Below are 12,637 nucleotides of genomic sequence, written 5' to 3' on the forward strand. Positions count from 1 at the left end.
TACTTTTTAGTGCAGAACTTTATTCAGATCTTTATGGTAAGAATTGAATGCACACATTATTTCACTGCAACTCTGGAATTCTTCAATCTCTTCATCAGAATATCTTTGATATGTTTAGTTTTGAAGCAATATATGATTGGATTAACAGCACAAGGAAGAAGACTGTACAACAATATCAATACAACGCGGATTTCCAAACTAAAAGAGAATCCTGTAGCATTAGCTAGATAAACAAAACATCTTGGCAGGTAATACAGGCAAGAAATCAATAACTGTGGTGTACATGTTGATAAGGTTTTGTATCGCCCCTCCTGGTTTGTCATTTTTAAAACAATTACAAAGATGGAAATATAGGAAAAAATTACAAATGAAAGTGGAAGCAACAGACTAAACATTGCAAGACTGACAGCAACAGTTTCAACATATTTTACATCTCCACCACAAGCCAGGCGTACAATTGAAATGTGGTCACAATAGCATTGCACAATGATGTTAGGATTACAATAAGTCAAAGTCAGAGCATGAAATACAACTGCCATCATCCTAAGAAATGTCCCAATCCACGAACACCCACAAGCTATAGAAACAATGTTGTTTGTAATTAGAACAGGATATTTAAACGGAAAACACACTGCAATGAAACGATCAAGGGCCATAATCAGCAGAAGGAGAGAATGAATTGCTCCTAAGGAATGAACAAAATACATCTGAGTGAAGCAGGTATCAAAAGATATTATCTGGTCATCCCACCAGTATCTGGATATGATTTTTGGTAAAGTCACTGTCCCGAATAACAAATCATTCATTGCCAGATGACAGAAGATCAGATAGGTTGGCTTGTAAAGCTGCCTCTCAACCCCAACAATAATCAGAATAAAAACATTTCCAACTAGTATAACCAAGTAGGTAAAGAAAAGAAGAGTTGAGACAGGTCCATAATATATTGGGTCAAGTCCTGGAAATCCAAGTATTATGAAATCTTTGATTGCTGTTTTGTTTGTATCAATCATTATAATTTAGGTGTTGAAATGTTGGGAGAAATGCTCTCTTATAAGAAATTGGTAAGATTGTAATTAGTCATCGATTATTCTTCAGACATCAGAGATAGTCTTTAGGATCTAGCTGTCACCTTTGCCCCTTGGAGGAAAATCCCAATCCTGACAATCAAGGTGCATCCCACTCCAAACTGACTTCTTTACAGTATATATATTCATCTTAGTGAATGACGTAAGACATCTTTGGCCGCCCCAGAGATTGCATTATGTCATTCATTTGTGTGCACTATGCAGTGCCTGCTGCACGGCAAATCAGATCAGCTGATTTTAGTGCAAGGTGGTTGAGACTTTCTATGAGACCTATTCTCAATTTGTATTTAAAGTATATAGCAGGACTGTTTGTAAACATATTCACAGTGTGCGACTTTTGTTTGTTGTTCTTTTATGCTTTTTGGATAATGAATACAGACTGATGATTGATTTCCTCTCAGTGAGGCACAGAACATGGGTGAATCACAACAGTTAGTGGCCATCCACCTGCTTTGCATCGTGTTAAAGAGAAACTTTTTTCCAGATATGAGGTGACATGAGGAGACAAAGTGTTTGATCAGTTGACCTTTTTTAAGGTTGTCGCATTCTGCCTCTCTGTCCACCTCTACAGCCACATTCCCACATCCTCGAAATCATTAATTGCCATTCCCTTACTGTCCATCAGATGCCCTCAGGCTTGTTTGCCTGACTTCATCATTCATCTGTTCTCACTACCTTTATCATTCACTTATTAGATATACCGGTCCGGTTCCTATGCTCCCTTGTCAGTTCGTCAACATTGCAATATGGTAATTTCTTGCCGAGCATCTTTTGCCTGTTGCTTGTCTGCTTGTTACCTGCCTTACTGCCTAATCTCCTGACTTTTGCCTGTTCCTAAGTCTTCCCTTGTTGCTACTCTTCCTAACCCTGTGACAGAGGTTGTGTTCATTTGTTTGGGCCTTTATGAAACATATTTTCACTATATCATGAACTCACTGACATTTTTAATGGTATCAGAATAAGAATCTACTTTATTGGTCTTCTTTCATTGATATTAAATGTTTGTGTAATATAATATTATGTAATTTTCTACACTTAAATTGTTATTAACTTTACTTTAGCCAGTTAGAAAAAATTCAAGCGGAACCTCCCAGATACACAAAAAATGTATATATGTTGCTTCTGATGAAACAGTAATATTGTTATAATATTTTATTCAAACATCTGCAGTCAAAGTGCTTGCTCTGGAAAAAAACAATAGCACATCCAAAACTTCTCTAAAATCTAAACTGAATATAAAAAAGACAATGGCCTCCAAAGAATAGTAGAACAGACATTTGATAAGAAGTATTTATTTGACCGGTGTCAAATAAACTACATTTCTGTGCTGCAGGTCAAAAGACGATGTAAATGTTTCTGTTAAGTGGGAGTAGTAATATAACTACTACTTACCTACTCCCACTTATAGGCAGGTTTTTGGCCTGGCAACAACTGCATGAACAGGACATTTCAAATATACATGGTTAACATTGTGACAGCTTTGGCTTTCAATTTGTCCCAAAACAGTGTTTTTTATGAAACTTTCCTTAATCTGCAGAATGGAAAAGCATTGATAAATGCATCTTTTTTATCAATTGTTAATAGATGAAACTTGTGTTTTTTGAGGAATGATGCATTTGTTGAATTGCTTCCACAAGCTTTCTCTCATATCTTTAGCTCTTAAGCAATATATAAGTGGATTAATCATAGGGGGGAAAAGGCTATACAACATGATTATTACTATTCGCATATCAGCACTAAATGTAATGCCAACATTGCTGGCTAAATACACAAAACATCTGGGTAAATAATAGAGGGAGATTATAATCAGCTGAGTACTGCAAGTGGACAGAGATTTAATGCGACCTTGTATATTTGCAATCTTAAGTACTGCTATAATTATAGAGCAATATGAGAACAGTATAAATGCCAGAGGTCCCAGTAAGACAATCATTGCAAACACAAAGGCAGGAAAACCATAAGGGGCTCTGTCAGTGCATGCCAGGGTTGTTATACCAATGTGATCACAGAAGCAGTGGTTGATTATGTTTGAGGCACAGTACGGGAGAGGGTATGCCCTAATAACTAACATTAAAGGGGCTGCCTTTGCAACAATCCATCCTGTAATACTGAGAATTTTGATAGTGGAGTTTTTAAAAACAATGGGATATTTGAGAGGATGGCAGATCGCCAAATACCTATCTAAAGCCATCAGGAAGAGAATTAAGGAATTCACTGTGCCAAGATAGTGAACAAAGTACATTTGGACAAAGCAAGCAGTGAATGAAATGGTCCCTGATTGAAACCAATACTTACTGATAATCTTAGGTAAAGTGGTTGTGCTAAAAAGGATGTCACATGTACTCAGATTTAGAATTATATAATACATTGGCTTATGGAGACTTCGGTTGGTTGCAAATAAAAAAAATATTGTGAAATTGCCTGTCAAAGTTAAGACATAAACTAAAAACAATATTGCTGAGACAAGGCCTTGGTATTCTGGATAAAGTCCAGGGAATCCAGTAAGGATAAATTCAGTCACGGTGCTCTGATTTCCCTCTGGCTTTATGGAGCAGAAATGTCCTCAATACACTGAAAAGGAAATATGTGGGCATGGAGTCAACACTTTAGATGAAACACGTTAAACATCATCTCAAACATTTTAATAATACCATTGCAGCAATAGCGATTATTTATCTGAGGTATAATTAGTTGTCTTTGTTTTTTTATTTATTTATTCGATTTTAATGATTTTAATTTATTACTATAAACTGGTTGACAAAGAATGTGTAACTCTGATAAGACTTCAGCCAACTATATCAATTTGTAGGACTCCTTTTACACTTACCTTTCTCAAACAGTTTGGCAGCATATTCTGCCGATTCGCCGGCTAATTCAGCTCTTAAAAAGACCTCGGGAAGCATGTCTTGTGATGAAGGTCGATACCTTCTTTTATTCTCTGTGGATCACTAACTCTCTCTCTTTCTTTCTCTCTCTCTCTCTCTCTCTCTCTCTCTCTCTCTCTCTCTCTCTCTTGTTCTGCTCAAGGTTTCTTCCTGTTAAAGGAAAGGTCGCTCATTGTAGGAACTGTTGGGTTTGTACATTGATGAGTACAGTTTACAGCTACTCCATATAAAAAGTGTCATGAGATAACTTCATCAAGCAGATAGACGTCCATCAGTTAGAAGATTAACATTATTGGTAATAGTTACTTTTGTTTTTTCTCAATAGGTGTTAATATTTTCACCAATAATAAACAAGGTATTGTTCATTGGGGAAATACTGTACATGCTATGCATAGCAAGCAACACTCATCTTATGATGGTTATTTGAAAGAAACATTTATTTAATAATGCTAAAGCAGTATAAGTCCCACAGGAGTAAACAATTGCACTTGAACAAACCCCCAGTGTTTACCTAAATTAATACTGAGGAGGGAGTGTTAATATCCCCAGTGTTTAATGGTGCTCTCTCAGCACACAGCACGTGTTTGTTCTGAGTGTATTGCTTTACAGCAGGGGTATTCAATTAACATTCCATAAGGTCCAAATTGAGAAAGTCTCCTCGGGCAAAGGTCTGGAACATTTATCTAAATTGCGCTATTTAGTGCCATATATATATATATATACATATATATATGTATATATATATATATATATATATATATGTATATATATATATATATGTATATATATATATATATATATATATATATATATATACATATATATATATATATATATATATATATATATATATATGTATATATATATATATATGTATATATATATATATATGTATATATATATATATGTATATATATATATATATATATATATATATATTCAAGAAGCCTAGTAGTAGTAACAATGTCTTTGTGTAGCCAACAACTGTCAAATCAAATAGAGAAAGTACACATCATTTATATTTTAACAATTATTATTCTCAGTTTTCAAATTTAAGTGGATGGATTATACATACATGGAAATACATAAATAAATGTTCTTCTCATTACAAGTAAAATAAGGGCTGGATTAAAGAATAACTGACATAACAGAAAGCTTTTGAAAAATGTGCATCTTAATAGCAGAGCACCTCCAGGTTTCTCTCAGAGAGAACCAGGACATTCTGATGTAGCATTTCACAATTAAAGCCCTTCAAAATCGCATGCATGAGCTAACTTCAAATCAAAATTCATGAGACAATTTGTCTAAATTCAGATTGGATTTTAGAGGAGATGGTGTTTACTTCAACACTAAAAAGTAGCGGCAGCAGCGTGATTAGTGTTGTTAGTAGTACAGAAGCTTCATCTTCATAAATGGTAAAACCTGTATTCAGTTTTCAAACAAGTATCTCTAAAGATAGCGACAAAAGCACAAAACTAATTTTAGATGCGATCAAGGCCACCCTGATTTTTTTTACCAACATTCTTTCTTTAAAAAAACTATGAAAAGAGTGGATGGATTTTGGCCTGTAATTAGTCAATGACACCAGTCATTTATCAATTTAAATTGTCAAAGATTTGCTGCCCTTTGAATATATGTGTTGCTTGTCTAGAAAGTAGAAACTTCTTGATTGAAAGTATCGGTTCTCTTTGCTCTTTTGTAAAATCTACCCTGTATAATTTAAAACTCCTTGCTGTGATGGAGATGATCCTTCGATTCTGTCTTGACTATTGCAATTATCTCCCACCTACTTTAGCAGAACTTTCCTTCCATGTGGTCCAAAATGTTGCTGCCAAATCCTATTAAAAGTTTTATGTAACACCATAAACCTGTTGAGACCCATACGTGGTCACACTAAAGAGCTACTGCAGCCCTACAGGAACCTGAGGTTACAGTACACTTCTTACTGACATTTCTCAGCATTCATATTTTGCCTCTCCCAAATCTATGGAACTTAACTCAGGTGTCAGTTCACGTGTTTATACCATATTAAATAGTTGCCAAGATAGTAAGAGGAAAGAAGTAGTTCAACAGAAGATGTATGTGAAACAGTGTTTGGAATATTCTGGGGAAAACAACATTGCATAAGACTGTTTTGAGATGACAATTCACTAAGGTACAAAGACACTCACCATGCAGAGAGGCCTACACTCACACATGCACGCTTAAATTACACACACGAGACACTAATTAAGCTTCCTCCTGGAACTCATTTGTGTTGTTGCTTCTGAGTGTCATGATGATCCCAAAACAAACACATCACTCTGCCTCCATGACATGAGATTTGTAAGGGTAGAGGTTTACAAGATATTAGTTTTGAAGCAATTAAACTACATGGAGCAGTAGTTTTAACAATTTTCTTCATCTTTAGTATGTTAGTATTTACTAATTAGTACTTAACACAAAGCACAGGTGAGGATATTGGAATATAATCAGTTTTCCTGAAATAAATAATTTCTTAACATGGTGATAGTGCAAGAGAAAAAGTCAGGGGATCACTTAAGTTATCACAATTCAAACTAGTTGTTGAGACCGGTCACTTAAAGCTACAAATGTCACATTTCATTCATGCTTACTCTATGCTTACTGTACATATACTTAGTGTGCAATGTAGCATATGCTATTTAGAATAGTTCTGACCACACCTCAATGTTTAAAGGAAAAGTTCTACATTTTCTGAGCTACACTACACTTGGCTTTTGAGACTATCAATATGTACAGAGCTGGAGTCATGACATAGTTTAACATAAAGATGGGACAGGACAAGCAGCTAGCCTCTATCCAAAGGGGGATATAAAACAAATGCCAACCAAACGAACAGATAGGATAACATATTGTATTCTGGTGGCTACCTGCGGTTCTGAAAGGTGAAGCCAATGCAGAAGTGCCTTAAACTTGTAGTCTGACCAAAATCCAAGACGGTGACAGTCAAAATGCCGAACTACAGGCTTCAAAGTCCACAAACTAATGGGTGACGTCCCTATGTCCACTTCTTTTATACAGTCTATGATTGTGTCTTGAATATCTTTGGCAAGAATGGGGCCTCTAAAAATGTGTTGTTGATATTCACAGATCTTAACTTGTTAACAACCCAATGGCCCAGCGGCTGAAACATGTTAAAGCTAGAGAAGATCCTGGTATCATATGAAACTAGAAGACCTAAAGAGTAATTTAGGCTTCTGCTGAAAAGCTTGTGCAGAGCATCCAGAGAGACGCAGAGTAGCATTGCCTATAATGTGACACGGGCCTGGCACTACAGATGCTGCAGAAGTTTGATTGAACATCAGAGCCGGGTAATGGGATTTACCCAATATGGAACTATTGAATCATGCCCATCAAATAAATTTAAAGACCACCTGGCAAAGGATTTGTAAAATGCAGGTCCAAATTAACAAGAAATTACATACTTAGTGCAATCTGCTGCAGTACTATATATGCCTGGGGTGTGCGAGAGGTTCCCGCACAGAATGCATAGGGTCAGAAATCTGAATCAGGCATATGGAATCCAATGGTAGCATTCAAAGTAAGGCTACATTTTGCCAAGGGAAAAACTGGCATGGCCATTTTGAAAGGGGTCCCTTAACCTCTCACCTCAAGATATGTGAATAAAAATGGGTTTTGTGGGTAAACACAATCCGCCCTTTACAGGTTATCCTACCTTCGGTCTACGGGAATCAAAACGTGAAGTTGCTCCTACTGAGCCTGTTGAGTTTGAAGCTCCGGTTAATATCATAGCTAGGCTAACGTCAGTGTTTAGTCAGTAGGCTTTGAAGACTCGGTAGGGGCAGGTCTTGAATATGTACATTTACATGGGTTGAATTGCTCTCCATACGTTGCTTTGAGACATGTTGAACTAAACGGTCTTGGTTGAGAGTGTCCATCTGTTTGAAGCAGAGCTGATATGCTAGTATTGATGAGTTTCATACGATCTTTATATTTCTGTGCATTAATATAAGCAACATACTATATCAGTGATTTACTTTTTATTGTAAAAAAAGTACCCTGGTTTCCTTGTAAAGAAAAAAAAAGTTAATTCTGGAGTTGGAGTTTTGTAAACTGTTCAAAATGTATACATGCATAAATGTATAATGATAGATGTCTGTATATGACAACTATCAATATTCATATAGTGCATTGGCAATACTGTATTTTGTTATGGTCATGTCAAGAAAGCTGACGGAAAGAGAGAGAGAAACACACAGAGAGAGAGAGAGATAGAGACAGAGAACGTTTTTCAGGCCAAGGACCCCCAAACTGATAGAGAGATGGAGCAGGGACCCCCTACTATATATATTGTATAAAATTGTGTTTTATATTAAACTGGGCCTAGTGCCATGTATAAACATACCTTGTTATTGTGCATTCAATACTAAGCTATTCAAATAATACACAGGTTCATATATTCATGTTTTAATTTTAAACATGTGCAAGGTACAGTGAGTAGGGTGGCCGTGCCACTGTTATTTATAAACATACCTCGTCAATTGATACCAATGCCCATATCAACATTGTCTGTCGATTGCATGATAATCATTTATACAAGCTATTCAAATTGACGTTTTTATTTTAAACATAAATGTGGAAATGAAAAATGAGTGATGGTCTATTAGTGCCACTGCCATGCATAAACATACCTGTTATCTTGCATACAATACTGAACTATTAAAATAATGGACAGATTTATGTTTTTTGGTTGAGTTACAAAACAATCTATTTTCGCTCATAACAATGTCCATACACTTGGATAGAAGCTGCAGTGTTTTAGCCAGGAATATCTTGCAAAAATTATTTCACATGGATTCGTGGGTGAAGTAAATTTTTTAATTAAACATTTTTTTTTTTACAAAGGTATCTTCTTTTCAAATAATATTGCAGCGTGCGTCCTTGTGTATGGGATCTTAGTCAGCTGGACTAAGACTAGACTGAATAGGCTCTCGGTCAATCACAGAGAATCTGACAGAGCCAGCGTGTAACTTGCGGCCTCGTGATTGGCACAGCAGCGATAGGGGCGGGTCTTCCTCTTTGTGTGCTGGAGGCTTGGAGGGACAGGTCCAGGATAGTCTCGCGCTGTGAGTGAACCAGTGCCCAGCTTGAGAGAGCTCCTGTGTGTCGCTGAATGTGTGCATTTCTGACTGAAAGACAACATCTTCTGCCTCCATTTATCCATTCGTTGGATTCATGTTTATGTGTATTTAAAGACAATTCAATTTGTGAAAAAAAAAGAAAAAAAATATGAAAAATTGTCAAATCAACCAAAAATTTCCCCCTAGGGGTCGCGGACCCCCTATTGAAGACCTATGGGTTGAAGTATTCGTGGGTCTTGTGAATAAACTGAATATAAAAAAGACAATGGCCTCCATAGAATAGTAGAACAGACACTTGATAAGCAGTATTTATTTGACCGGTGGTATAGTGTATATTACAAAAAACTACATTTCTGTGCTGGAGGTCAAAAGACGATGTAAATGTTTCTGTTAAGAGGGAGTAAGTAGTACTTACTTCACTCCCACTTCCAGGCAGCGTTTTTTGGCCTGGCAACAACTGCATGAACAGGAAATATGTGAGACATTTGCCAGATCAAAGATACGGTGTAGGTCAGAGTTTACAATTTTAGGGGCTGCTTGAAAATATACCCCTTATTTGAAATATTATGTCATACGTTTAGCAAATCCATTTTAAGATGGGTTTTTTTTCAAAATGACATGGTTAACATTGTGATAGCTTTGGATTTCAGTTTTTCCCCAATCAGTGTTTTTTATGAACATTTTCAGTCCTCTCAAATAGAGAAGGCTAAATCTGCAGAATGGAAAAACATTGATAAATGCATCTTTTTTTATCAGTTGTTAATAGATGAAACTTGTGCTTTTTGAGGAATGATGCGTTTGTTGAATTGCTTCCACAAGCTTTCTCTCATATCTTTAGCTCTTAAGCAATATATAAGTGGATTAATCATAGGGGGGAAAAGGCTATACAACATGATTATTACTATTCGCATATCAGTACTAAATGTAATGCCAACATTGCTGGCTAAATACACAAAACATCTGGGTAAATAATAGAGGGAGATTATAATCAACTGAGTACTGCAAGTGGACAGAGTTTTTTTGCGACCTTGTATATTTGCAATCTTAAGTACTGCTATAATTATAGAGCAATATGAGAACAGTATAAATGCCAGAGGTCCCAGTAAGTAAATCATTGCAATCACAAAAGCAGGAAAACCATAAGGGGCTCTGTCAGTGCATGCCAGGGTTGTTATACCAATGTGATCACAGAAGCAGTGGTTGATTATGTTTGAGGCACAGTACGGGAGAGGGTATGCCCTAATAGTTATCATTAAATTGCTTGGCTGGGACATAACCCATGCTGTAATACTGAGAATTTTGATAGTGGAGTTTTTAAAAACAATGGGATATTTGAGAGGATGGCAGATCGCCAAATACCTATCTAAAGCCATCAGGAAGAGAATTAAGGAATTTACTGTGCCAAGATAGTGAACAAAGTACATTTGGACAAAGCAAGCAGTGAATGAAATGGTCCCTGATTGAAACCAATACTTACTGATAATCTTAGGTAAAGTGGTTGTGCTAAAAAGGATGTCACATGTACTCAGATTTAGAATTATATAATACATTGGCTTATGGAGACTTTGGTTGGTTGCAAATAAAAAAAGAATTGTAACATTGCCTGTCAAAGTTAAGACATAAACTAAGAACAATATTGCTGAGACAAGGCCTTGGTATTCTGGATAAAGTCCAGGGAATCCAGTAAGGATAAATTCAGTCACGGTGCTCTGATTTCCCTCTGGCATTATGGAGCAGAAATGTCCTCAATACACTGAAAAGGAAATATGGGGGCATGGAGTCAACACTTTAGATGAAACACGTTAAACATCATCTCAAACATTTTAATAATACCATTGCAGCAATAGCGATTATTTATCTGAGGTATAATTAGTTGTCTTTGTTTTTTTATTTATTTATTCGATTTTAATGATTTTAATTTATTACTATAAACTGGTTGACAAATAATGTGTAACTCTGATAAGACTTCAGCCAACTATATCAATTTGTAGGACTCCTTTTACACTTACCTTTCTCAAACAGTTTGGCAGCATATTCTGCCGATTCGCCGGCTAATTCAGCTCTTAAAAAGACCTCGGGAAGCATGTCTTGTGATGAAGGTCGATACCTTCTTTTATTCTCTGTGGATCACTAACTCTCTCTTTCTCTCTCTCTCTCTCTCTCTCTCTCTCTCTCTCTCTCTCTCTCTCTCTCTCTTGTTCTGCTCAAGGTTTCTTCCTGTTAAAGGAAAGGTCGCTCATTGTAGGAACTGTTGGGTTTGTACATTGATGAGTACAGTTTACAGCTACTCCATATAAAAAGTGTCATGAGATAACTTCATCAAGCAGATAGACGTCCATCAGTTAGAAGATTAACATTATTGGTAATAGTTACTTTTGTTTTTTCTCAATAGGTGTTAATATTTTCACCAATAATGAACAAGGTATTGTTCATTGGGGAAATACTGTATCATGAGACAATTTGTCTAAATTCAGATGGGATTTTAGAGGAGATGGTGCATCGTTAAAAAAATCATTTCACCTCAGGTTAAAATAAAGTAATTAATTTTAGAAAAATTTATTTCACAGAATTGCCCTGCAGCTTTAAATTCAGTTTATTCAGGTGTGAAGTGATGTCAATCAAAAAAGCCACGATATTATATTTTTCTCATCTTCTAACAAGAGAAATGTGTGAGCATGGACTTTATGTGTGGTTATTAAACTACTTGTTTCAGCTCTATTATCTCTGTTAACATCATAGTTGGTCAATGAATTCATGTGTTAGGATTCTGATCATATTGGTTTGTTTTCTGTGTCTTCATTTCAGATGTGAGTGGGTACGTTTGCTCAAAAGAGTTGTGCTTTGTCTCGTAGTGGCGCTTCACATTACGTACATACGGATCCGGACCGCGGTCTTCCTATTAGTGACCCCTGCTTTACAGCATAGCGTTACCAGCAAAGGATAAGCATGACATCTGAAGCTTGTTGGCTATTGAGTTTTATGTCTTAAGTTGTTGGACAAAGGTCTACATGTGGTTGTTATTATTACAGTTATTAACAGTTATTTTGTGGTAGTTGTAGTTTCAGTAATGATAAAAATAGCAGTGTTGTAGAACTCAAGATTGGTCTTATTCTCAAGAATACTTTTTAAGGTCTCAGAATTAGTCGCATTTTTACTCCGTGTTGTCTCGGTTTCAAACATAGAGGCCTCTGGATGTTATTTCAAGACCACAATTGAGGTATTTCACAAAATGATCCATGTATTGTGCAATTCATTTGTTAACATCAAACAAAACAGTCCCTAAACACTGGTCTTGGCCATGATTTGCTCTCGGTTTAGGTGGTCTTCACTTCAACACTAAAAAGCAGCAGCAGCAGCGTGATTAGTGTTGTTAGTAATACAGAAGCTTCATCTTCATAAATGGTAAAACCTGTATTCAGTTTTCAAACAAGGACCCCCAAACTGATAGAGAGATGGAGCAGGGACCCCCTACTATATATATTGTATAAAATTGTCTCGTCTCTCATCTCATCTCATCTTCGACTGCTTATCCGGGATAGGGTCG

General features: G+C 36.2%; 3 protein-coding genes across 3 annotated transcripts; all 3 read right to left on the reverse strand.

Moving 5' to 3' along the window:
• Positions 1-56: 56 nt before the first annotated feature.
• LOC137884368 (olfactory receptor 52K1-like) lies at positions 57-1,010 on the reverse strand. The gene has a single exon (XM_068726190.1). It carries the CDS (start codon positions 1,008-1,010, stop codon positions 57-59), a length of 954 nt encoding a protein of 317 aa, XP_068582291.1.
• A 1,645-nt stretch (positions 1,011-2,655) lies between these two features.
• Positions 2,656-3,988, reverse strand: LOC137876234 (olfactory receptor 2AT4-like). The gene is made up of 2 exons (XM_068719469.1): positions 3,913-3,988; positions 2,656-3,647 (listed from the first exon to the last, which is right to left on the reverse strand). The coding sequence occupies exons 1-2, from the start codon at positions 3,986-3,988 to the stop codon at positions 2,656-2,658; spliced, it is 1,068 nt and encodes a 355-aa protein (XP_068575570.1).
• A 5,857-nt stretch (positions 3,989-9,845) lies between these two features.
• Positions 9,846-10,820, reverse strand: LOC137884472 (olfactory receptor 2AT4-like). The gene has a single exon (XM_068726286.1). It carries the CDS (start codon positions 10,818-10,820, stop codon positions 9,846-9,848), a length of 975 nt encoding a protein of 324 aa, XP_068582387.1.
• Between the last annotated feature and the right edge of the window lie 1,817 nt (positions 10,821-12,637).

Source organism: Cebidichthys violaceus, unplaced genomic scaffold (genome assembly GCF_023349555.1).
Source record: "Cebidichthys violaceus isolate CVI_PGR_0920_01 unplaced genomic scaffold, fCebVio1.0.p SCAF_1, whole genome shotgun sequence".
In the NCBI taxonomy this organism is placed as follows: Eukaryota; Metazoa; Chordata; class Actinopteri; order Perciformes; family Stichaeidae; genus Cebidichthys; species Cebidichthys violaceus.

What these genes read in the sequence shown, in the direction of transcription:
- LOC137884368 (XM_068726190.1), bottom strand. Translation starts at nt 1,010, where the DNA reads ATGATTGATACAAACAAAACAGCAATCAAAGATTTCATAATACTTGGA.
- LOC137876234 (XM_068719469.1), bottom strand. Translation starts at nt 3,988, where the DNA reads ATGCTTCCCGAGGTCTTTTTAAGAGCTGAATTAGCCGGCGAATCGGCA. An exon ending in TGCCAAACTGTTTGAGAAAG is followed by an intron (nt 3,648 to 3,912) that starts GTAAGTGTAAAA and finishes CAGTGTATTGAG; the next exon opens with GACATTTCTGCTCCATAAAG.
- LOC137884472 (XM_068726286.1), bottom strand. Translation starts at nt 10,820, where the DNA reads ATGCCAGAGGGAAATCAGAGCACCGTGACTGAATTTATCCTTACTGGA.